Source organism: Drosophila subobscura, chromosome U (genome assembly GCF_008121235.1).
Source record: "Drosophila subobscura isolate 14011-0131.10 chromosome U, UCBerk_Dsub_1.0, whole genome shotgun sequence".
Taxonomy (NCBI): Eukaryota; Metazoa; Arthropoda; class Insecta; order Diptera; family Drosophilidae; genus Drosophila; species Drosophila subobscura.
The window spans coordinates 212,108-236,678 of NC_048534.1; the positions used below are offsets into that span (position 1 = coordinate 212,108).

Consider the following 24,571-nt stretch of genomic DNA (forward strand, 5'->3'; position numbering starts at 1 on the left):
TGCCCTATCTCTCATGTTCTCTGAGTACTAGGCGCTCATAAGGACGGACAGACGGACGGACAGACGGACGGACAGACAGACATGACTTTATCGACTCGGCTTTTGATGCTGATCAAGAATATATGTATGTATATACTTTATGGGGTCGGAAACGTTTCCTTCTGTGCGTTACATATGTAAATACATCCAATTTCCCCCACAAATACAATAAACCCCATTTACTCTTAGAGTACCGGGTATAATTAATAATTATATCAGGCTGTTCGGAAAAAACAATTTCATCACAAACAATATTTATTCACCGCAGCAATCATCATAATTCTTTACTAATCAAACCCTCCCTCTGGTAAACGAAGGAGGGAATGCTCGTAGATGCCTGCGTATCCAGCGGATACCTTTAGCATCAAATCGACGAGAAATTCCAAATAATAATTTATCAAACGGAATTTTACGATCGAACACATAAAAAAACTAATGTTCTGCGACCGGCGGCGATAGAGCGAGGAAGAAGACCATCCACGCGGAGAGATCGCTCTGTCAAAGTGGCAAAAGACGCAGAAATATTAAATAAAAAACAAAAAGGAAATGACAAAATCAAATTATAGAATCGTAAAAGTATTTATTACCACCAGGGACCTCATCAGTGGGGGCTCTCTCTCTGCCTCTCTTTCAGGGGTGTTGGCGGCGACAGACAGCAGGAGCGAACCATTCTCTTGCTCTAGCCTTCTCTCTTTCTGTCAAATGATTTGATTATTATCGGTTAATTGGTAAATCGTAAAAACTTTTACGATTCATTCGCCCCCTCGGAGGTGGAGAGCATTAAGTGGGACCAACGCTGGGGCCTAGCTACATTTTGGGATCAACAAGTGCAGTCAGCAGGACTGCCTGGACTCCTTCTCAACCAATAAAATGACACGGACAAGCACAGCACACACGAGATGGTTGTCCACCATCTTTCACTCATCACCGATGTCGTCGCGCGATGACATCCATTTTATGGTTCTCCGGCCATTCGTCAAGCAGGGCAGATCACCTCTTTAGATGGCTTTACAGCAGGCATCCAGATATTTAAAGCTTTTCAAGCAGTTCTCTTAATGGATCATAATTGTGGAACTATGGAAGGTATTTGGGAGGATGTGGAGTTGAGTGTAGACGAGAAAAATACCCACTAGAACAAATTCAATTAGAATGGTCGTTCGAGTTTCTATTTTATGGAGCTTAAAAAGTTTTATTAGAAGCTGATTTATGCTCCAATCCATAAGAAAATATTTACAAAGCTTCAAATAATTTTTATTTTAATAACATCATAGATTACAACTATTATTACCCTCCGTCAAGCTTTCTTCATAAAAATGTATGTATGTATGTATGTATGTACATACATATGTACATATGTATACATATGTATCTCTCTCTTGAGTTTCAAGTTCAAAAGTTTCTCATCATAATTTCAACAGTAAAATTTTGGTATTTTCCCCTTCCAATGCCTCTTTCTTAATCCCTTTCATAAAACATATTCAACGCATAAATTCAAACAAAATTTCGTCATAAATCACATTAGCAACTTTTCAAAAAAAAAATTGTGCCCATTCGAATCCATCTTGAAGTCGTACAAATTTAACATTTTACAGATTTTCCCACTCAAAAGAAAATGATACCCCATTCCACCCAAGTCCAAGTGTCGCTAATTTAATTGTTTTTACAGCCAGAATCCAAAAACGAAAAACAAATTTTTTTCCATCCCAGTGCAGCGCGACGCACTCACCAAAAAAACCCACCCCCAACCCTTGTCATAACGGGGCGGGCAACAGCACCACCGCTACCCCTTGAGCAACGACGACAACGAAAGGGAGACAAAAGAAAATTGCAGTGAGAGAAAAAAAAACAAAACAAAGACGGACATGTCAAATGACTGCAGCAAGGGATGAGGATGGGGATGACAATCAGCAGAAGAAGATGCAGAAGGAGCTGCCGCCGCCAGTCCTATCCGAGAAGGGAACAACAGGCAGCAAACGAGAGAGACAGAGCGAAAGAGAGGGCAAGTCACGCTTAAAATTGACGAGGACGAAAAGCCCAAAAGCAACAACGTGGATGCTGCTCCCTCGGCCCACAGTTGCCGTCTTTCTCCCTGACAACCGCCTCTATTACCGCTATTTATTTAGCTGTTTTACATTGTCATTCCCTCTGCACACCCATACACACATGCAAAAATAAGCAGCAGAAGAAGAAAAAGCAAAACGAATGTCAGACAGAGAGACAAAATGTCGAAAGCGCGACGTCGCAGCAACAAATTAGAACGAGAGACACCTACACAAACACACCCGCATATATAGTACATCGAGTCTATGTATTGTACAACTCTAAATGTGTTGGAGCAAGGGTTGGGGGAAGTGGGAGGAGTGAGCAGGCCAGCGCATGCGAGCCAGAAAATTTGTTTTGAACTGTCATAAATCTTAATTGCGGCGGAGTGATGGAATCGGAATCGTTGCGTATTCGAAAGGAAAGGGTGATACGAAAGAGCGGGCATTCTGACGAAAGGTGGCAAAACAGATTTCACACGAACACACACGCACGCAAGCACACAGGCAGACAGCCTTGCTCTCTGAGAGAGCCGAGCCTGTTATTTTCCCCTGCGTTCCATTCCCATTCATTCGTGAAGATTTATCACCATTCCCAATTGGTGCGAAGGGGAAACTGATATTGCGCATGCTCTCTCATCAACTGCTGACTCTCCCTCTCTCCATCTCTCTCTTCCACTAGCAAGAGCGAAAATCAAGCAGGCGGCTTTTGTAGTTGTTCTTCAGTCCACAACGGACCGTTACAGCGTGATCATGTTTGAAAAGCTTTGCGGCGCGTAAGCTCTCACACAAACGCAAAACTAGCCGAAAAGTACGTAAAAAAGGGTAAACTCCACGCCACGTCGCTGCCTTCACACAGTAAACACTAATTAATTAGCCGACAGAGAGCCTAGAGCAGCTCTGCCACTGTGCGCGAGTGAGACGGGCGCACAATTTAATCACTTCTCACATCAGCTGTCGGCTTTCAGTGGGTGGAGAGAGTGAACAACGGCAACAAAAAGAATAAGCAGCAAAAGTAATCAACACGCAGCGCTGTCGACAGACACACACACACACGAAACGAACACAGTCATACAGCGCCGACTGCGTTGCGCCGTCGCTTAACGCAAATCGAATCAAAATTGCCGTCGCCAAAACGCGGGCTTCGTGTTAACGAACGTTTGTCGTCTCTCGTCAAAAAACAACAAAAACAAAAAAAAAACAAAGTCAGCAGCAAGCAGAGCAGCAACCAGCAGCCCCAGCATCCAAGCAGAAGCACCAGAGCAAGCAGCGCCAGCAACAGCCCGCGCAGCAGACAAAACGAAACGTGCGCGTCGCTGCCGTCGCGCTTTGAACTTCATTTTTTTGGTATCAATCAATGGTAGAAGGGGGTGCTGCGAGAGAACGCACACGACGACGCGAGCGACGCGACGCGTCTGATTCTTGACTGAATCAGAGTGACAGCCCCCACCCCTCCCACTCAACTCAACCGAACAACAACACAGCACACAACAGAGGGCCATCAGCAGCGCAGCGCAGTAGCAGAGCCGAAGAAGCGCGACGCGAGGCAAAGCAGTGGCGGCCGACAGCAGAAGCGGCAGCAGAATTCATTCGAATTCGGACTCTCAAACGAGTAACGACGAGGAATCCGTAACTCGGAACACACTCATACACGCACATTCACATACAATACATCTCGTATACGTACACGCGACGCGTGTTTCCCAGAAATATAACAGTAATATTACAACCAACAGAAGCAGCGAGCGAAATAAAGGAGAAAAAAAAGAATTTTTAACGCCATTCAAGAAATATTCAAAAATGCAAGTGTGATACGAAAAGTAATAATAATTAGGAGTATTTTTGAAGAAAGCGAGTCCTACCATCATATCTAGTCAAAAATTGAATTGAAAGTTCATCAAACATGAAATGCGCTTCAAATGTTTAATCAAGACTGAGAAAAACACAAAAGCACAACTCAAACAAAATTATTCAACAACTACAACAAATGGTTCAACAAAGTATACGTAAAAAACAAACCACAAAAACAACTACGACTACAAATTATTATACCCCCACAAATATATTTATTAAACTAAAAATTAAAACAAAATAAAAACTACAACAATAAGTATACAAATACATTTAACAATATTTTGCTCTCAACAAAATTAAAACGAAATAATGAAAAAATCAACAAACCACAACAAAAACCCTTAACGAAGTATACGATTCAATGCAATTATTAAATTAAATTTAAAAACAAAAATATTTAAACCTACATTTTTGTCTGCCATACGATAGAGAATATTAAAAATAATTATATATATATCGGAAAATCCAACAAAGTTATACGCTACAACAAAACAAATTCTATACGAAAAAAACGTACCAAGTGCAAAATAAATAAAAAAACCAAAACCAAAATTTATGAATATTGTGTCAAATTAATAATAAGTTCTCTAACAAAATCGTCAAAATTCAACAAAATCTCAACATGTTGCACGAGGCATTGATGCTCGAGATCTACAGACAGGCGTTAAATGCAGGGTAAGTATTTTTCATTAAGTATGTTATGTTAGGAATATTATATCGGAGAGGTTTGGATAGTTATGGAATAGATGTTTCAGGAAGATAGGGTTTGTGGTTAAGACTTTAATATGACGTAAACAGTTGATCCAGAAAACTGTGAGGAAAGACAATCATTAGATAGCTGGAGAAAGAAAATTATATGGAAACTATTTAGTGGATAATTGAACCAATAAAACGATGAGTTCTTTTGACGAATTGGCATTTCGAAAATATTGGAAAACTTCTATTGAAATTCCAGTCAGTTTCTGACGGGAGTAAAAATTTTGAACATAAAGACATATTTGAATAAATAGACAGATTTCTTTAAAGAGCGAGTTACATTAAACTACAGAGAGATCTATGTTTTTATTTTATCTAAACTGATCTATTATGTATATGGCAATAATCGTTTCTGAAACAGTTTAAAAGTCAAAAAGTATATCCAACTTCTAAATAATATCGTAAATCATTTCGTGTTGATTTGCGGAACGTTGTTTCTGACCCTCTAAATTTAAGAGTTTTAAAGTGATTTGAATGAAGAACAAAAGTTCTAATAAACGATAATTAGATGCATATAGATCAGGGCTCGGCACGGCCCTATTCCTGGGGTGCGGAAAAAGGCGCTGCTGCTGCGCTGCCCTCACGTACACGCGTATGACAGTGATTCGTACCAATTCCAATAAAGTGAAATGTTCCGTTTTGCGTGCGTTTTCACACACAAACGCAAAAACGGCTCGTTAATTGTATGGGTGCCGAGCCCTGATATAGATGATGGTGAATAGCTAGAGATAACAATGATAGCAATACAGTTTTGTACTTTGGCACTTGAATGATTTTAGCACCTTGCTGGAAGTACTCTAGTATTACTCTACAAAGTTTTCTATACTTTCAAACTTCAGGAACTCGAATTTTTTCTAAATATGTTGATATATGTATCTGCTGACGCCTGTATTCTTTCTTTCTCTTTCTCTTCATAAAGACTATAGATAGATTTCCCTCATGATAACCTCACAATATGTTCACATTTTATAGCCGCACTCTTTCACCATCTATCAAATCCACAAATATAGAACTAAAACTGTCTCCTAATCTTTTAAACGTTTTTAATCAAATGGGCGACCTTCTCTTTCATTTTGCCTCTTCATCAGTGGGGCAAGAATTCTGATTTTTGATAGCGAATTAAAATATTACTTTAGGCTGTGCGGCACAAATAAATATTCATCATACAAGCCAAGAAATGATTATTTCATCAAAAGAGTTCCACAGAACATTGATGATTGGCGTCCTCGTCGTTGTCGTCGACTACGTCGCACACCTGTCGTTATAAATTCATCCCCACGCCAATATTAGAGGCCCGCCATATATCAGGGGCACATCCCCCACCCCCGCGCACACATCGTGAGCAACAGTTCTGTTTTCAACAATGTATTGATTTATACTCATAAAAACACAACTCAGAAATCCCGAACCCCACAAAACCCAGAACCCCGAGAAGAACAATAAGTTTCACAAAGTTGCAAAATAGGAAACACTTGATTTGTAATCGCACTGCAGTGATGCGATTGGTGGGTTAGTAGGGTTAGGCGATAAATATTAAACAAAAAAATTGTGTTGTCTAGATTCCAAAATGATCTATCTTTTGGGCGGCTATTAATTCTCGCTGCTGTGTGTGTGTATCTGAAAATTATGATTAAACGAGTTTCGAGATACAACTGAAAACGGGTTTTCCATGGGAGAATGGTTACTCTGAGTCTGTGTGTGTGTGTGGACGTGCTGCATCTGTGGCATTACTAATAAAGTGCGACAAATTGTCTGATTTTGCTGTGTGCCGCGACTGTGAGCTATACAAGTTTGCAATATTAGATATACATATGTACATATGTACATATCTTTTCGCCTGCTTTTCGTCTACTTTTTAGATGGCAGGCACGGTGTGGAATGGGGGCTGAGAAAATGTGTTCGAGATTTTACCAAGGCGATGACGTTCCAGAAATTTTTGAATAAATCATGCAGAAAGTGAAGAAAAACTCACGGATCACGCTCTGGTTGCCATCTTCCTCAATTGGGGGGTGCCTGTATCTGTATCTTTGCCACTTTGCCCCTCCCTACCTCACTCCCTGTCTCTATCTCTCACTTCGTATCTGTAGCTTTGTGTGTGTCTGCCTATTACCGGGAAGATTTATGTTCACAATTTGACGCTGATTTGTGCGTGGTGCAGTGTGTGTGCGTGTGTGTATATGTATCTGTGTGTAAAAATATTCACTTTTTGTACCTTTAACGGATTAGTCATGTTTTTAGTGCATTACGGAAGTGTAGGAATGTGTATATAAACGATTGATATCAGCCTCAAATCAGTAAATAACTATAAAACTGCATTCAGAATAAAACATTTCATATATATTGAATTAAGTCTGCTTGCTCAAGCTATAATACATTTCAGCCTGTAATTAATCGTTTATTTATCGCATTAAATGCCCTATTAATGTTATCGCAGCAATTGCAAATCCATTAAAAAAAAATTCTTAAATTTGATCACACCTCTCTCACAAAATTTCAGCATCTATACGTATTCTCCTCGCATGAAAGTACTTCCTTTACGCACTGCATCCCATTGCTTGCACCTGATATGCTGGCATACATACGTACATACATATGTATGTATGTAGATGCGCAACCATGTAACTCTCTATCTCTCTCTCTTTCACTCGCTTATTAATGAGACAATTCCAGCCTGTAATTAACTGCACTCGCGAGAGAAGTTGCGTATAAATCATTTGTGATATAAGCCTAATCGAATAACGAGATTTCCGATTATGATATGCTTTTGCTATGAGATAACTTGTTGCAAAACAAAACAGCCAAGCTTTATGGCTTTGAATGCTGCTATAATATGCTTTTGTATGCGGGCCTAATCGTAGAATGCAATCTGGATGGATGGCTAATTAGCTGTGAGCGATCGGTGTGTAATAAGTATCTGCATCTATGATGTGCTGCCATAAACGACTGTGGCTTTAAGCCTTTCATAAGCACGTAAAGGTGCACCCCTACCCTATTCATGAATCACATCTTAAACACCGAACCCATCAATATTTCATATAGACTGGGTCTCCAGTGTTCGTTTTGGTGTGTGTACTATCCATCAATTAGGCAACTTTTGACAAACCTTCGTTTTCGTTTCGAACAACTTAATTCCCGTTAAATAAGTCTTTTTTTGAGCGATCGCTTCTTAGACAATAGAATATACATGACAAATTGTTGACAACACCCAAGCAACATATTGCTATCTATATATTTTTTTAAAATAATATTTTGTTCGTTCAAATCAAGTCACACTAACGCCCCGCATTTGTTCAGTGATCTCCGCCATAAAGCAGTCGTAAAAGTCAGCCTCTGCAGACGCCCACACACACACACAAAGAGAGAGATACTTTATATTCAATGTATACACGTATGTACATAGTGCCTAATCAACAAGGAATTTAAAAGCATTTGGCATATCCACTTCAAAGTCAATCAAGGCAATCATTCAAAGACTCACACAAAATTATGTTTTTCAATGAACATCGTAAAATAACAAAAATTAAAAATTTGTTACCATTTTCGCTGATAAATACACTAGGAAATCAAATTCCATATGTTTTTCCTTACGTTTTTTGTGTTTCTTATTTTTTGTTGAGCTGCCATAAAAATTTGTGGCCAATTAATTTATGCAAACTGTTATGCGGAATGTGTGTGTTTGTTTGCTGTCCCGGCAACCCAAGCAGAGGATGATAATTGCCGCAGATCTCAGATCTTATGATTATGATCATCTTGGGTCGGTCTCTCGTCTCTTTTCTGTGTGTCTTCTCATAACACATGCTTTAAATCTCGAATTAAACGCCATTGTTCCAATATAGACTTCTACGACCCTTACTTTTACTTAGAGCACAGCGCCGAAAGAGCAACCCAGCAGTGTTTGTTGAGCGAGGGAGGGTACGTTTTGAGGGAGTGGAATGTATATTAGAAAGGGACAGACAGCCAGAGGTGGAACGTATGGCCACTGGAGGGGTGACAGATGGACAGTGGAACGTGCAATGAAGTAGGTTGGGGGGTCGGAGACATATCAATGGTTAAACATTAAGCTGTGTACGTGAAGCTGCAATTGATGTGCGTCCAAGGGAAGTGCAACGTCTAGCAGCAGGAAACAGATGGAACCTAGAAAAACGTTAGAGGTACGAAAGGGCAGAGGAACGTATGTATATCAGCAGGGACAGGCACAGATAAAACACACAGCTGTGGTCCAAAATGACGGACACAGTTTCATTTTTTATTTACATATATTAGTTTTTTGTTTATTATACCCGGTACTCGAAGAGTAAATAGGGTATATTGTATTTGTGCGAATAACGGTTGTTTGTAACGCACAGAAGGAAACGTTTCCGACCCCATAAAGTATACATATATATTCTTGATCAGCATCAATAGCCGAGTCGATTGAACCATGTCTGTCTGTCCGTCCGTCCGTCTTGTTTGTCGGCTAGTTCTCAGAGACTATAAGAGGTAAGTAGAGCCACCAAATTTTGGTTCCAGACTGCTGAAATACACTGAAACCAATGTATTTCAAAAATTAGCCCCGCCCCCGCAAAATGGCGAAAACCTCCCAAACCTACATTTTTGAAGATAAAAGGAACTAAAAAAGCCAAGCAGAGGCCTCTGCCACTGCGCGAAGCATAGTGTGAATGAGATAAAGTGTAAAAAAAATATAAGCTGCGGGTTTGGCCTCTGCAAATTAATTTCTGTATATATAATGTTTCTATAATAATGATCCAATCGGATCCCAATTTGGTGATCTGACAGATATGGTCATTCCCTACGGAATACCTTTTTTAGTTTTCTGTTATCTTCAAAATTGTAGATTTGGGAGGTTTTCGCCCTTTTGAGGGGGCGAAAGGGGGCGGGGCTCATTTTTGAAATACACTGGTTTCAGTGTGAGCATAAGGCAGTCTGGTGCCAAAATTTGGTGGCTCTAGCTCTTATAGTCTCTGAGAACTAGCCGACAAACAAGACGGACGGACGGACGGACAGACAGACATGGCTCAATCTACTCGGCTATTGATGCTGATCAAGAATATATATACTTTATGGGGTCGGAAACGTTTCCTTCTGTGCGTTACAAACAACCGTTATTCGCACAAATACAATATACCCTATTTACTCTTCGAGTACCGGGTATAAAAAATATAGATACATGATTTATTATCTTTCAAACACTCGAAGAAACATTTATATTCAATTCTAAATGACTTCTAAACCATACCCAAACCCATAACTAATAAACACATTTTCCTCTTACCTTACAGCGCCCTGCCCACAGCTCGTCCGCGTTCCACGGAATCGGCTAATTCCAGCGAGCGGTGTCCCTCGCACGAATCCAATTCCTCCGACAATGGGGGACAGCGTGGAGATCCCAGTGGGGGTGTGATGCCACCCACATCCATGCACTCGACATTCCCGGCCGTGCCGCAAAACCTGCCCGCCCAGCCGCCTTCCATGGAGGCGTATCTGCATATGGTGGCAGCAGCCGCACAGCAATACGGCTTTCCCCTGGCTGCAGCAGCGGCAGCAGGACCACGGCTACCCCTGCCCATGGCCAATGAGGCGACGCCACCGTTTAAACTGCCACCGCAGGCATCGCCCACGGCATCCAGCAATCACTCGGAGGCGCTGGACTTTCGCACAAATCTTTATGGTCGCGCAGAGTCCGCAGAGCCGCTAGCCTCCGAGGAGGAGGAGGATTTCGATGATGGGGCCAACAATCCACTGGATCTCTCCGTGGGCACACGGAAACGCGGCCACGACGCCGAGCCACAGCTGGGCCACATTCAGGTGAAGAAAATGTTCAAATCGGAGAGTCCACCGGCGAATTCTTCACCTGCGGCAGCGCCCACTGCCAGCCAATTGATGCCCGGAGTGAATCCTTATCTGGCGGCTGTGGCTGCTGCCAATATTTTCCGCACTGGACAGTTTCCCGATTGGAATGGCAAAAACGATCTGGTGGTGGATCCGCTGGAAAAGATGTCGGACATTGTCAAGGGCGGAGCACAGGGACACAAGGATAAACATCAACATCATCACCATCAATCGAAGGCCACACCGGCCGCCCAGGCAGCTCCGCCAAAGAGTCCCGCACATCAGCAGCAGCAACAACAACAGCAACAACAACAACAGCAACAACAACAACAACAGCAGCAGCAGGGATCCAATAACAGCCATAATTCCGAGGGAGGATCTACAGGAGCAGGAGGAGCAGCTGTAGGTGCCTCTGCTGGTGGTGGTGCTGGCGTCACCAAGGCCCGCCACAACATTTGGCAATCCCATTGGCAAAACAAGGGCGTGGCCAGCTCCGTGTTCCGCTGTGTGTGGTGCAAGCAGAGCTTTCCCACACTCGAAGCTTTGACCACCCACATGAAGGACAGCAAACATTGCGGGGTGAATGTGCCACCGTTTGGTAATCTGCCCAGCAACAATCCGCCTCAGCATCAGCATCACCAGCAGCACCATCATTCGGGGGCACAGCAGCAACAACAGCAAAACCACCAGAATATGCGCAAACAGACAAACGCGAATCATTCGCCCTCGGCGAATGTGAAGAATGCATTTCAGTATCGCGGAGATCCCCCAACGCCCCTGCCCCGAAAGTTGGTGCGCGGCCAGAATGTGTGGCTGGGGAAGGGCGTTGAGCAGGCCATGCAAATCCTCAAGTGCATGCGGTGTGGCGAGAGCTTCCGTTCGCTCGGGGAGATGACCAAACACATGCAGGAGACGCAGCACTACACGAATATCCTCTCGCAGGAGCAAAACATCTCCATCAAGTCACAGAATCAAGCGAATGCAAATGCAGACTCCAAGGACAACCAAAACAACAGCCTCAGCTCCGAGGAGAGTCGCACACTCAGCGCCGTGCTCACGTGCAAGGTGTGTGACAAGGCCTTCAATAGTCTGGGCGATCTCAGCAATCACATGGCCAAAAACAATCACTATGCCGAGCCACTGCTCCAAAATGCAGGTGGACGAAAGCGTCCCGCGCCCAAGAAGCGTGAGAAATCGCTGCCAGTGAGGAAACTGCTCGAAATGAAGGGTGGTGGTGGAACCAACCAAGATGATTTGGCAACGGAAAAGTCAGCGGTGCAGGGAAAACCAGGCCTAGGTCCAGGTGGTGGCGATAAAAACGATGCGGCACTTTTTGCCGAGCGCATGCGTCAGTATATAACGGGTGTCAAGTCTCCGGAGGAGATTGCCAAAGTGGCTGCCGCTCAGCTGTTGGCCAAAAACAAATCCCCCGAGCTGCTGGAGCAAAAGAATGGCAATGCCAAGTCCGGTAATTCATCAGTACTGAGTGCCATTGAGCAGATGTTTACCACCAGCTTTGATACACCGCCGCGGCATGCTAGCCTGCCGGCGAGCAGTCCCTCCAATTCGTCGACAAAGAACACCTCCCCAGTGGCCAGCAGCATCCTGAAGCGGCTCGGCATCGATGAGACGGTGGACTACAATAAGCCATTGATTGACACCAATGATCCGTACTATCAGCATTATCGGTACACGAGCAGCGAGCGCAGTGGCAGCGAGTGCAGCGCGGAGGCGGCAAGGCTTCGTTTGGATGCACCAACGCCCGAGAAGCAGCAGCAACAGCAACAGCAACTGACGCTGATGACCACAGAGGAGATTGCTGGCAGGCCTAATATCAAGCAGGAGCAAGCCATCAAAATGGAGATCAAGTCTGAGATCAATGACGAGCAGAACGATGAGACGGCCATGCCATCGCCCAAAATGGAGGCCACACTGGTCAATGGCAGCTACTCTACCCCCACCAACTCCTCCTCGGTCGCTGCAGGCAATAACAATAGCAACAGCAACAACAACAATGTGGAACGAGCTTCACCGAAGACACCCTCGGTGGCAGGGAGTCCACAGTCGAGGCTGCTGCCACCGCGTAGTCCCGCGGATAGCCAACGTTCGGCTACACCCAAGTCACCAGCCTCCAGTCACAAGTCCTACGATGGCAGCGAGGGCAACAAAAAGTATCCTAGTGACTCCTTGAATGCTTTATCCTCAATGTTTGACTCCTTGGGCGCCAGCGGAGGCGGTGCGGCGGCCAATACGAGAGCCAAGCTGGCCGCTGCAGCGGCAGCTGTCGCTGGGGGAGTCCTGCCCGTGGCTGGTGGCAGCGAATCGCCGGAAAATCTAAGCGCCAGCAACTCGCTGGCCGCCTTACGACAGTTCTGCGTGAAAAAGGAGAAGACCGCTTAAGCGCTGGTGCTTCTCGGCCGCAAACCGGACCGTTCCGTCAAACGCTCTCGTTAGACTTGTTTTTTCGTTGTTTTCGCGCAAAACAAAAAGTATTTTCAAACAAATTTTTTTGGTTTTGCCTGCGCGTTGCCCACACGCCAGCCCCCCGCAACAAACTCCCATGCATTTCTTGGGCTTTTTTGTGTTGGGGAGGGACTCCGGCAACCATTCAGAGAGAGAGAGAGAGAGAGAGAGAAGATGCCAGAGTCAAAGGCACTGCCACTTGGACGAAACTTTGACTAGAGATAAAAGGACACCACCGCGATATGGAAAGATATATATTCGGGATCATGAAACAATTATAATGAAAATAATGAATGAGTAGAAGGAGAACTCGATCCAGATGCCCGGCGGTAGTTGCCGCGCATTCTACTCCTCCGCTATGGCGACGAGGCCCCGCGCATTCAGCAAGTCTTAAGGCGTACTTTTTCAAGGTAATTATTCAAGCACTTTTAATGAATTAAGGATTAACAAATAGAAAAGATTATAGAACGTGTGAAAATACAAGAAACTGATACGAAGCTATGTACATTTAGTGAGTGGGGCGGGAGCATAAGTGGAACGTTCAAGAATGGAACAAAGAGTAACGAAGCAGGGTTAAATGATGCGAATGAACGGGTAATCTTTTTCGTCATAAATATATTCCATAATCTTTGATATAATATCCCATCTATGTCTTTTTTTTCCCATGAAAACTCTTAACTAAAACCCCGATTCTCTTCTCTTCATTGCAGAATATATAAAACTTGGGATCCTTGAAAAACAATGACTTGGCACGGCTGATCTATTGGTGGGTTTTTTTGTTGTTGTTAGAGAAAAACCACACACAAGCCCTTGTCAGGGCTGCCACATCTCTCTGCAAAGAGTTATGAAATTTTAGAAAAAAGAAAACATTGTGATCCAATAAAAAAAAAAAACAAATGAAAAACGTTTTTATGAACATTATAAGCGGATTATTTATTTATCACAGCAGGACGAGGGATAATATATCTTTCGGGTGGAATTTAAGGTGATACTTCAACGTTTCTTCTTGTTTTGTTTCGTGTTGCAACTTTTGCAAATTTGTTTGGGTGCAGTCTTCTCGGGTATGGGTGTGGGTGGCTTGGCCGAGAGCAGAGATGTGAGCATGTCGCTGAGGTCTGGCATATTGTTGGGTACCTTGGGAAATTGCAAATTTTCCAGCTCGCGCTTCGTTTGGGGATCACGAATGATGCGGGGCACAATCATGAGCATCAGGACGGGCGCCAGCATAATCAGGACCATTGGATTCAGGATAAAGTCCACGAAACGCCACTGTTCGCGTTCCGTAAAGAATTGGCGACGCTTTGCTGCCGGTAGTCGCAGTGGATAGGCAATCTGTGAGATGGTGCCTGGCTCCACATAGCTCAACGCTCGAGCCCTATACTTGCCCTTCGCATTGATCTCCACTCGCACAGGACGGAAGTAAATGTCCGGATGGTAGACCTCCACCACATGACTGCCGTAGGGCACTCCGCTGATCAGAAAGCGTCCATCGGTGCGCACGAATCCCTTGTACTGCCCACCATTGATGGCCAGCGTGATTTCCGACAGCCAGCAGTGGTTCAATCCTAAGTTACGATTTGGTGGCAAGATGTAACCCTCAATGGTGTACAGAGGCGTGGCAATGGCAACATCATTTTTCACTGGAACCACCACATCAGCAAAAACAAAAGCCAAAGAGTAGCTTAATACAAACAGAATAATTTTAAACATTTTGCAAGGCGTTTTTCAAAAGTTTAGCCACAAAAAGTTTACTTTTTGGAGGGAAAAAAAGGTTCCTTGTGCGGTTAAAAGATGAAAGTTTCAAATGAGAATTGAGAAAATATTATTTTGCGTTTAAGGGAAACCTTTCGTTTGAGAAGCTACGAATCCTACGAGATTCTGGAAATGTTGACTTTACATTTAGATCTGTGAGTATGTGATGGAGTTTTAGGTAAATATATTTAAGCAGTATTTTTATACCCGGTACACGAAGAGAAGTGGATGTATGTTACACAGAAGGAAACGTTTCCGACCCCATTAAGTATATGTATATATTCTTGATCAGCATCAATAGCCGAGTCGATATGGCCCTGTTTGTCTGACTGTCCGTCTTGTTGAGCGCCTGGATCTCAGAGACTATAAAAGCTAGAGCCACCAAATTGTGCGTCCAGATGGCTGTATGCTCCCACAGGTGCATTTCAAAATTTCGACCCGCACCTTTCGCCTCCGCAAAGGTCGAAATTCTGCTGTATCCACAATTTTGAAGATAAAAGAAAACTAACGAGAAGGGACGTGTGAGGCGCTTTTTACGCGTCACCAGTACTCAGTAGTACATCTGTACCTTAGTGGTTTTTTCAAATCTAACATTTTACATTTTTTCTACATAAGTCATCTACATCTACATCACTTGACATGCCAACAGGCTCTTTTAGCTCGCCCCTTCCTCAAGAGCCGGACACTTCACGAAGCACAGTGTGGAATGAGAGAATGTGCAAGAAAAACGAGAAGGGACGTGTGAGACGCTTCTTACGCGTCACAACTTTTATACCCAGCACCTTAGCGGTTATTTGTCAAATTTAACATTTCTTCATCTGTTATCTACATCAACAACACTACTCACGCCAACACGCTCCTGACTGCAGAGTCAGGGCAGAGACGTGGCCGAGGACGTGGACGCACGGAGGGAATGACCATATCTATCAGATCACCAAATTGGGATTCGATTGGAGCATTATTATAGCCACAATGAAGAAATTAATTTGCAGTGTCCAAACCCACCCCGCCCCGCAGCTTATACATATTTTTGTTTTGCACATTCTCTCATTCACACTCTGCTTCGCGCAGTGTGTGGCGTCTGCCCCTGCGTTCCTGCGCCTATGCCACAGCTGTGGCTAAACCCACCCCGTACCACAGCTTATATTAGTTTTTTTCACATTTTCTTATTCACACTCTGCTTTTGCTGTGTGCGGCCACTGCCTCTGCCGCGAGTCTGCAGTGTGTGAGAAGTGTTGTAGATGTAGATGACAGATGAAGAAAAAATGTAAAATTTGACAAAACACCGGTAAGGTGCAGATGTAGTACTGAGTGCCTGGTATAAAAGTTTTGACGCGTAAGAAGCGTCTCACACGTCCCTTCTCTTATCACTCTTCGAGTACCGGGTATAAAAATTAAAAAAAGTTGTTGAACGGTGTGAGGGCAAATGCAAATGCAAATTTACATCCCTCTTTCCTAAAATCCTTCATCGGCACCGCAGAGCCAAAATCTTCTTAAAAGACACAAATTACCGACGGCAAAACCACATTTTCCACAGTAAATGTTTGCACGATCGTTCGCATTTTATAACGCAACATTTGTTGCATCTCCAGACGCCAAGAGATGAGAGTAGTGAATCACTGCAGCCCTACACCCTTCTCCTGGGGCAGACTTCTCTTTTATGGGAAGAGAGTCGTGACCAAGGCGACTTTTGCTCAACCATCAGACACTGCCGCACACACATCCCATCCCATCCCATCCTTCGTATGTTGCAGAGAGGAGACATTATATGGAATGTATGCTTGGAGTCTATGAGAGAAGAGGCAGGGGCCAGGCCAGGCAGAGCAGGCAGGCATGAAGTAGCTGCCACCAATTTGCACTTTTTGATGAACGTTTTGTGGCTTCTGCTTCTGTGTCGCGGGAATCACGACACCCCAAACGATGGTCCATCGATGGTAATTTTTTCTCAGCAAGTAGCTGCTCAAATGATCCTCTCAACAAGTGTTCAAAAACGGTATCTGGGGGCATGTGCAAATAATTTTCCAGTATAATTTGACTTCTATGTAGAGTATGGGGCTACCAGGGGCCTGCATGGTGTCGTCATTATGGAAATGGTCGTGTTCATCGTTTGATTTAGCGCCAGCCTCGTATTGTGAGGAATCTTGATCAGTTGTTTGTGTTTACATTTTCCGCAGACGGATCGCCTCTCAGCCGATCGAGACCTGCCATTAAACAGAGTTGTTGTATTTGTGTGGGTACTTCAATTTTTATACCCGGTACTCGAAGAGTAAATAGGGTATACTTATTGTATTTGTGCGTATAACGGTTGTATGTAAAGCACAGAAGGAAACGTTTCCGACCCCATAAAGTATATATATTCTTGATCAGCATCAATATCCGAGTCGATAGAGCCATGTCTGCCTGTCCGTCTGTCCGTTTTGTTTGTCGGCTAGTTCTCAGAGACTATAAGAGGTAGAGCCACTAAATTTTGGGTCCAGACTGCTGTATGCTCACACTGAAACCAGTTTATTTCAAAAATTAGCCCCGCCCCCTTCCGCCCCCGAAAAAGGCCGAAAACCTCCCAAATTTTGAAGATAAAAGAAATAATTTTCAGTGGCTAAACCTATTCCGCAGCTTATATTTGTTTTTATCACATTCTCTCATTCGCACTCTGCTTCTTCAGTGTGCGGCCTCTGCCTCTCGCGTTCCTCTGCCTCTGCCTCTGCCGGGACTCTGCAGTGTGTGGCTCTAGGAAAGGGGGGCGAGCTAAAGGAGCGTGTTGGCGTAAGAAGTGTTGTAGTCGTAGATGACAGATGAAGAAAAAATTTAAAATTTGACAACAAACCGCTAAGGTACAGATGTAGTACTGAGTACCGGGTATAAAAGTTGTGACGCGTAAGAAGCGTCTCACACGCCCCTTTTCGTTTTTAGCTGCATCTGGTGCTCCACTCAATTGACAGCAGCGCATGCGCATGGTGAAGAGCTTCTGTCTACGGCTAGATGTAGATAAAGTTGCTATGAATCGTTGAATGGGGAAGAATTGAAGTGATTAAAGCTGCAAAATGTGTGCAAAATAAAAATAAAGTAAATGAAAGAATATCGACTTGGAGTATGGCACTTTAAATAAAGATCGATATGGTGGATCAGTCAATGGGAAATAATTGCAGGAAATGTCTAGAAATATATAGGGAAAATAAGATGAAGGTGGCTTAGGTTAGTCCATTCTCGAAATTCTCAAAAATAGTAAACAAACAACATGAATGTAATGTGCTTCGAAAATGATTAATGGAATTCCTATTTCAGGATTGCAAAATTTCAATCCATAAAACCTAAAAAATTCAACTCTTTATGCTCCATACAATCTTCCATAGAACACATCAATTATCTCTATGAGCTTCTTATTCCCTGTAAAACTAACCTTATCAAAGCAGAGTTCTTCTATAAAAGTTCTCTTTAGATAATACCAAATCTAATCTGAAAGCAAAAAAGGAAAACAGGGTGCTGGGTACCAGGCAAAAAGATCAAAAGCATTCAGTAAATCAATCAAACCAAAAATTGATAGCTTATGACTGATTTATGAATATAAAAGAGTCATGTTCAAATCATAAATCCAACAGTCATCGGCTAGGAAGAGAGAGTACCACCATACTTATGGCTTATCCCTCCACTATCGCTAAATTGTCCGGGTATTATTCATCGTTTTTATACCTGGTACTCGAAGAGTAATTAGGGTATATTGTATTTGTGGGGAATAACGGTTGAATGTAACGCACAAAAGGAAACGTTTCCGACCCCATAAAGTATAAATGTATATTCTTGATCAGCATCAATAAACGAGTCGATAGAGCCATATCTGTCTGTCCGTCTGTCCGTCCGTCCGTCCATCTTGTTTGTCGACTAGTTCTTAGAGACTATAAGAGCTACAGCCACAAAATTGTTCATCCAAACTGCTATCTGCTCACACTGAAACCAGTGTATTTCAAAAAATAGTCCCAGAGCTACAATTTTGAAGATAAAAGAAAACTAAAAACGCCATTCCGTAGGGAAGGACCATATCTATCAGATCACCGATTGTTATAGCCACAATGAAGAAATTAAATTGCAGTGGCTAAACCCACCCTGTCCAGCTGCTTTTGTTGTTTTTTTCACATTCTCTCATTCACACTCTGCTTCTGCAGTGTGCGGCCGCTCCCTCTGCCGCGTCTCTTCCACTGGCAGTCTGCAGTGTGTGGTTCTAGGAAAGGGGGGCGAGCTAAAGGAGCGTGTTGGCGTTAGAATTGTTGTAGATGTAGATGACGTATGAAGAAAAAATTTAAAATTGGACAAAAAACTGCTAAGGTACAGATGTAGTACTGAGTGCCGGGTATAAAAGTTGTGACGCGTAAGAAGCGTCTCAAACGTCCCTTCTCGTTTTTTTTCATAATAAAGCAATTTGAACGATTGCAAGATAATCGTTTAATGACTGATAAACGAACACAGAGATTTACTGTGTATATGTATGTTAGTGGTTCGGTCGATCGGTCTGATGGCTATCGCTTTATCGCCAGAGAACCAGAACACTATCTGCAGTAAATCAATGCACATAAACCCCACAACTCAGAGAGTTCTCTTGAAGACCCTTCATAACTGATTGGCTAGGAATTGTTCGTTGTTTTTTGCGGAACAGCAGTGGTCAAAAATTTCTCGAAAACCTTTTTGATTTTATGCAGAAAAAACAGGGAGAGCTACTTTTAAATATTCATGCGTGATATTTGTCGCAGCTACAGGGATCGGAATCGAAATCGGATAGGTTTCAGCGACGAATTCAACGATCAATTGTTTCGTTTGAGCAAAAAAAAAACAAAACAGTAAAGAAACAAAATCCAATCGAAACCCAATGTCAGTCTCAGGCAAAACAATTGTTTAGGAAGAACACAACACAATGGGTCATTTAGGAGTGGTCTGTGGCTGGATTCCCAGCCTCTGTGACAGCCCAACAAGTATTGCACGATCCTTGGGGATGATGATGCCCCATCCTGCTGGTATGGGTATCCTTCTGTTCCGGCTGCTACTTGAGTGATTTATATAGTTTGTGTCAATTCCTGAAATTATTGGCCCCCAAATGCAAAAATCGTTCTCAATGTTCGCGTTTCTGGTTTCAGAACGTTCGTGATGACATCTCCCCTGCATATGTTAACATATTTTCAGATTCCCCTGAAGGATCAGATCAGTTCTGCAGAAGATGCTAGGAAGGAATCCCTGTTTTCGGGTGAAGGTTGAGATGTTTCCTTCTGAGTCATGATTAATGATCTTTGGGAATTTGATTGCGAAGATGAAGTTGGAGAGGAAATAATTAGCATATTTAGAAGAACTTTAAATCTGTTCTCCGAGTCACGCGTCTTGCATCAGCATCCCACTGCCATTTCTACTTTCCTTTCGCTGCAAAAATTTGTCTCACTCTGAAATTCTTTACCAATCTTAAAGACATATTCTAATAAGCTTAAAAAAAAAATTTTAATTAAAGGAATTGGTGCTGGAAATACTTGAGCCAATTCTAGATATGGTCTTGTGGCACAACATTGACGATGATGAGGCAGGCACAGGCAGGCAGGCAGGCCAGGCAGGCAGCAGTCCAGAGAGGCAGGCTGGCATTCAGGCAGCCAGACGACCACTAGATGGAAGTGGCAGTGGTATGGCATGGAGGCTGGGGCAGGCACATTTAAAACAAGTTCAAGATGCAAACAATGGATCATTATCCAGATACAAAACTAAAACAAAAAGAGAACGCAGAGAAGAGAAGAACGAACGCAGTGGAGCCAAGAAGAGCGAAGAAACAGATACAATCGAGCGCAATCGCCACGGCATTCCCATAGGTTACATTGCAACGAAGCGGCGATGCCACAAACATCGTCCAAAGGGGCACAAGTGGCAGACACAGTGAGCGAGCGGGACAGCAAGCGATAGTGCAACAGAGAGGCAGGAGACGCTTTTCGATGGCGATGGCTCTTGTTGTTTATTGATTACACGCTTTTTGGGGAATGCTGCAATGCATTGGGCCATCGCGAGAGAGAGGAAGAGACAGAGAAAGATATAGAGAGAGAGAGAGAGAAAAAGCGAGAACCGCGCGACTCTTGGCCATAATGGTGCGGATGCCAGCGGCTGCAACATGCGCCTGTCATGCGATCGCCGCCAAGAACATAACATCCATTACACAGCGATCGACTCGACCACAAGACTACGACGACGAAGACGATGTGGATGAGAGGTTTAGGATTAGGCTGGGGATGAGGTTGAGGTTGAGGACGTGGTCGACGACGTTTACGATTGTGAATGCGATTTGGTGGTAGATTCCCCCATTGCATTTGGGGGCAAACAGCGCAGCGCAGGGCTGGGTTGGGTTGGAGGTACAAAGCGAAAGAGAGGCGGCTGTGGGGGCTCTTTCTGAGGGCCTGAGAGCAATATGAAATTCAATGCCACATTTCCTGCATGAACTAGAAAAAGTACAGACATTTTTGGTTAGAAATAAATGTGCAGACTAAGAGCTTAGAGCGAAGATTTGATGCTCTTTTCAATCAAAGTAAGGTATTTTCTGTTAAAATAAGAGAGATATTAAGATTTTTAGGGATTCATGCAAAGAAATTTGTGAGCAGCTCTAAAAAAATATATTTTTAAAACTCTAAGCAATTCCATACACACTTTTAGCAAATAAATTTAGCGATAAACGATCGATAGCAAGGGTATTGCTATAAAACCATAAAAACCTAAATGGGAAATTATGCAGAGATTTTGTCAGTTAATTCATCGACACAAAAATAGCATACAGACTTTTTTATGGGTATCGCAATCAAAAAAAAAATCAAATACTCGTTTATACGTATTTAATTCGGAGATATTTATCCTTACTTTTTACAATTTATCGACAAGGAACTAATTATTAAAGAGGTTTCTATAGGTGTTTCAATAAAATACTACTAACCAAGTCTAACCAAATAGAATTAAAGCCAAAGAGAATTCCAGGCACACTCCATAGAATGTTTAATTAATTTTTCTCAATGTTATGCTCCTCTAGCGATACAAACGTATTCCCAAACCTTTTTATACCCTACCCGTACATATCTAAGATTTTGAGGGATACATGCTGCAGTGCACCATAAATTTCTATGCTTGCTTGTGGCTGCAACATGAGCAGCTGCTGCTGGTGCTCCTGCTGCTGCTGTAGTTGCAAGTACTCCATGGGCTGCTGCAGTGCTCCTGTCTTTCGGGATCAGCGCCTGCATTTAAATACAAAATATCAAAATTAGCATTTGTAACAATGGCGAATTGGCCAGCTAGAAATAATGGAACTGACCTGCGCCACAAACCAATGATCATGGCCATGGCATCGCAGGAGGAGGACTGCTGCTGCTGCTGCATGCACCGTCTTCTGCCTCGTAAATCAGACAGGGCACCCAACGTGCAGCAGCAGCAGCAGCAGAAGACTACGACCATGCATGCAACGATTGCTGCTGGCACTGCACTAAATTCTCCATTGGGTTCCCAATAACAAAAATGTGTCGTCGTCTGTGGGGCGACGATGGCGACCACATTTACTCGTAGAACGGGAGCAGAGCACACAGCCTACTCAGGCTACACGGGCTACAGGTCGTCGCGACGAGGGCCGCTCTTTGCGATTGGCAATGGCCAAAAGGCCAATCCCAGCGGCTGTGACTGTAACGAGGTACTACAAACACTCAGATCTATAATCGAATTTCGATATTCGCCTGGCCAAAGCCATATTTGTATGAGGGATCGAAGAAGTCATCTATGAATCATTCGAGGATTGTGAAGGATTCATCGTCTGTGAGCAACCAATTCTCTGTATAGATTAAATTTAAAAAAAACGAGAAGGGACGTGAGAAATGCTCTTACGCGTCACAACTTTTATACCCGGCACTCAGGACTACATCTGCACCTTAGCGGTTATTTGTCAAATTTTACATTTTGCTTCATCTGTCATCTACATCAACAACACTACTCACGCCAACACGTTCCCTTAGCTCGACACCCTCCCCTAGAGCCACACACTGCAGAGTCAGGGATGAGACGCGGCAGAGGCAGAGGCAGGAACGTGTCAGAGGCAGAGGCCAAAAATTGCGCGAAGCAGAGTGTGAATGAGAGAATGTGTAAAAAACAAATATAAGCTGCGGGACGGGGTGGGTTTAGCCACTGCAAATTAATTGCTTCATTGCGGCCATAATAATGATCCAATCGGATCCCAATTTGGTGATAGATATGGTCATTCCCTACGGAATGGCGTTTTTAGTTTTCTTTTATCTTCAAAATTGTAGCTTTGGGAGGTTTTCGCCCTTTTGCGGGGGCGGAAGGGGCCGGTGCTAATTTTTGAAATACACTGGTTTCAGTGTGAGCCAAAATTTGGTGGCTCTAGCTTTTATAGTCTCTGAGAACAAGCCGACAAACAAGACGGACAGACGGACAGACGGACGGACGGACGGACAGACGGACAGACAGACATGGCTCAATCGACTCGGCCATTGATGCTGATCAAGAATATATGTACATATGTATATACTTTATGGGCTCGGAAACGTTTCCTTCTGTGCGTTACATACAACCGTTATTCGCACAAATACAATATACCCTATTTACTCTTCGAGTACCGGGTATAAAATATGAATATTTGTCTTTTTTTTTTAATCTTTGCTCAGTTTGCGGATCCATGATCCATGATCAGTCTACAAATTTGTTGAATGGTAAGTTTATAGCTCAACTTTTCTTAGTTTCCTTAGTTTATGGCAGGGCTCGGCACCCATACAATTAACGAGCCGTTTTTGCGTTTGTGTGTGAAGACGCACGCAAAACGGAACATTGGTATTGGTACGAATCACTGTAATACGCTTGTACGTGAGGGCAGCGCAGCAGCAGCGCCTTGTCCCGCACCCATGGGATAGGGACGTGCCGAGCCCTGGTTTATGGTGAGCAGCAGAACCTCTCGATCGGCGTACATTTCTTTCTAGTACACGTGGTTAAAATATCCACGAAATATAATCATCAAAATGCCATAAATGGGAGAAAATAATAGATTTCTTTTGAGTAATACTAATATTTTAAGATATTGAAGTCTTTTCAACATTAAAAGTGGGATATCGATTTTTGAAAACTGCCTTTAATTGATTCAGTAATTTAAAAATGAGAACTTATTGATTGAATAAAGTTTGCAATAATCTAAGACACAAAATTCTTTGACTTCCAATCAAAGTATTTTGTTGCCCAAAACATTCCTCAGACACATACAAACAAATGCTATATCTTAGCCTTAGGAGAACTCCAAACCGTCTAGAATTATACAGAATCAATAAGTATTGGCATTATAAGCTAGGAATTTAAGATATCCAGATCTTTAGATCTCTGCATCGCTTTATCGCTGCATTTGATGTAAAGTTAAGCATATTAGAGTGTGCGGAACCCTCTGTATACGTGCAACATGCAGCAGGCTGAGGCAGTGGCGAGGGGTATGTGGAGGGGTAACACCGTTATGATTTCCAATAGTTTTGCTGCTGCCGGGCAATGGCGCTCGCTGGCTCACTGGCTAACTGCTGCTGCATTTTGCACTTAATTTAATTTTTATGGCAAACAAGAAGAGAAAAGAAAAAAAAAGCATAGCGAAGGAGTTGGGGGGAGGCTGGGAGGGCGCCATCATATCAAGCGTAATGGCCGCGGGGGCGTTGCAGTCGGCCAACACGAAGGTTGCTGCTGTAGCAGCACCAGCAGCGGCTGCCTTCATATCAGTTTCATGTAACTATAGTCACGATTTGGCAATAATGTTGCTTAAATACGACGATGGACTCTGTCTGGCTGCAACTCTGTGGACTCTCCCGATGACT

General features: G+C 43.3%; 2 protein-coding genes across 3 annotated transcripts; one reads left to right on the top strand and one right to left on the bottom strand.

Annotated features, from left to right (window-relative positions):
- Positions 1-4,382: 4,382 nt before the first annotated feature.
- LOC117901013 (protein teashirt) lies at positions 4,383-13,770 on the top strand. Of its 2 annotated transcripts, XM_034811613.1 has the most exons (4): positions 4,383-4,607; positions 9,968-10,817; positions 10,854-13,390; positions 13,691-13,770. In XM_034811613.1, the coding sequence occupies exons 1-3, from the start codon at positions 4,555-4,557 to the stop codon at positions 12,915-12,917; spliced, it is 2,967 nt and encodes a 988-aa protein (XP_034667504.1). In that variant the 5' UTR covers positions 4,383-4,554; the 3' UTR covers positions 12,918-13,390; positions 13,691-13,770. The 2 variants fall into 2 exon arrangements, with proteins under 2 accessions (XP_034667504.1, XP_034667503.1); XM_034811612.1 differs by having other exon boundaries at positions 9,968-13,390.
- A 203-nt stretch (positions 13,771-13,973) lies between these two features.
- LOC117901016 (ER membrane protein complex subunit 7 homolog) lies at positions 13,974-22,103 on the bottom strand. Its single transcript, XM_034811614.1, has 2 exons — positions 22,039-22,103; positions 13,974-14,661 (listed from the first exon to the last, which is right to left on the bottom strand). Exons 1-2 carry the CDS (start codon positions 22,101-22,103, stop codon positions 13,974-13,976), a joined length of 753 nt encoding a protein of 250 aa, XP_034667505.1.
- Between the last annotated feature and the right edge of the window lie 2,468 nt (positions 22,104-24,571).

Coding starts and splice junctions, on each gene's coding strand:
- LOC117901013 (XM_034811612.1), top strand. CDS start 4,555: ATGTTGCACGAGGCATTGATGCTCGAGATCTACAGACAGGCGTTAAAT. Junction 4,608..9,967: donor AGACAGGCGTTAAATGCAGG/GTAAGTATTTTT, acceptor CTTACCTTACAG/CGCCCTGCCCACAGCTCGTC.
- LOC117901016 (XM_034811614.1), bottom strand. CDS start 22,103: ATGCAGCAGCAGCAGCAGTCCTCCTCCTGCGATGCCATGGCCATGATC. Junction 14,662..22,038: donor ATCATTGGTTTGTGGCGCAG/GTCAGTTCCATT, acceptor GTTTGTATTAAG/CTACTCTTTGGCTTTTGTTT.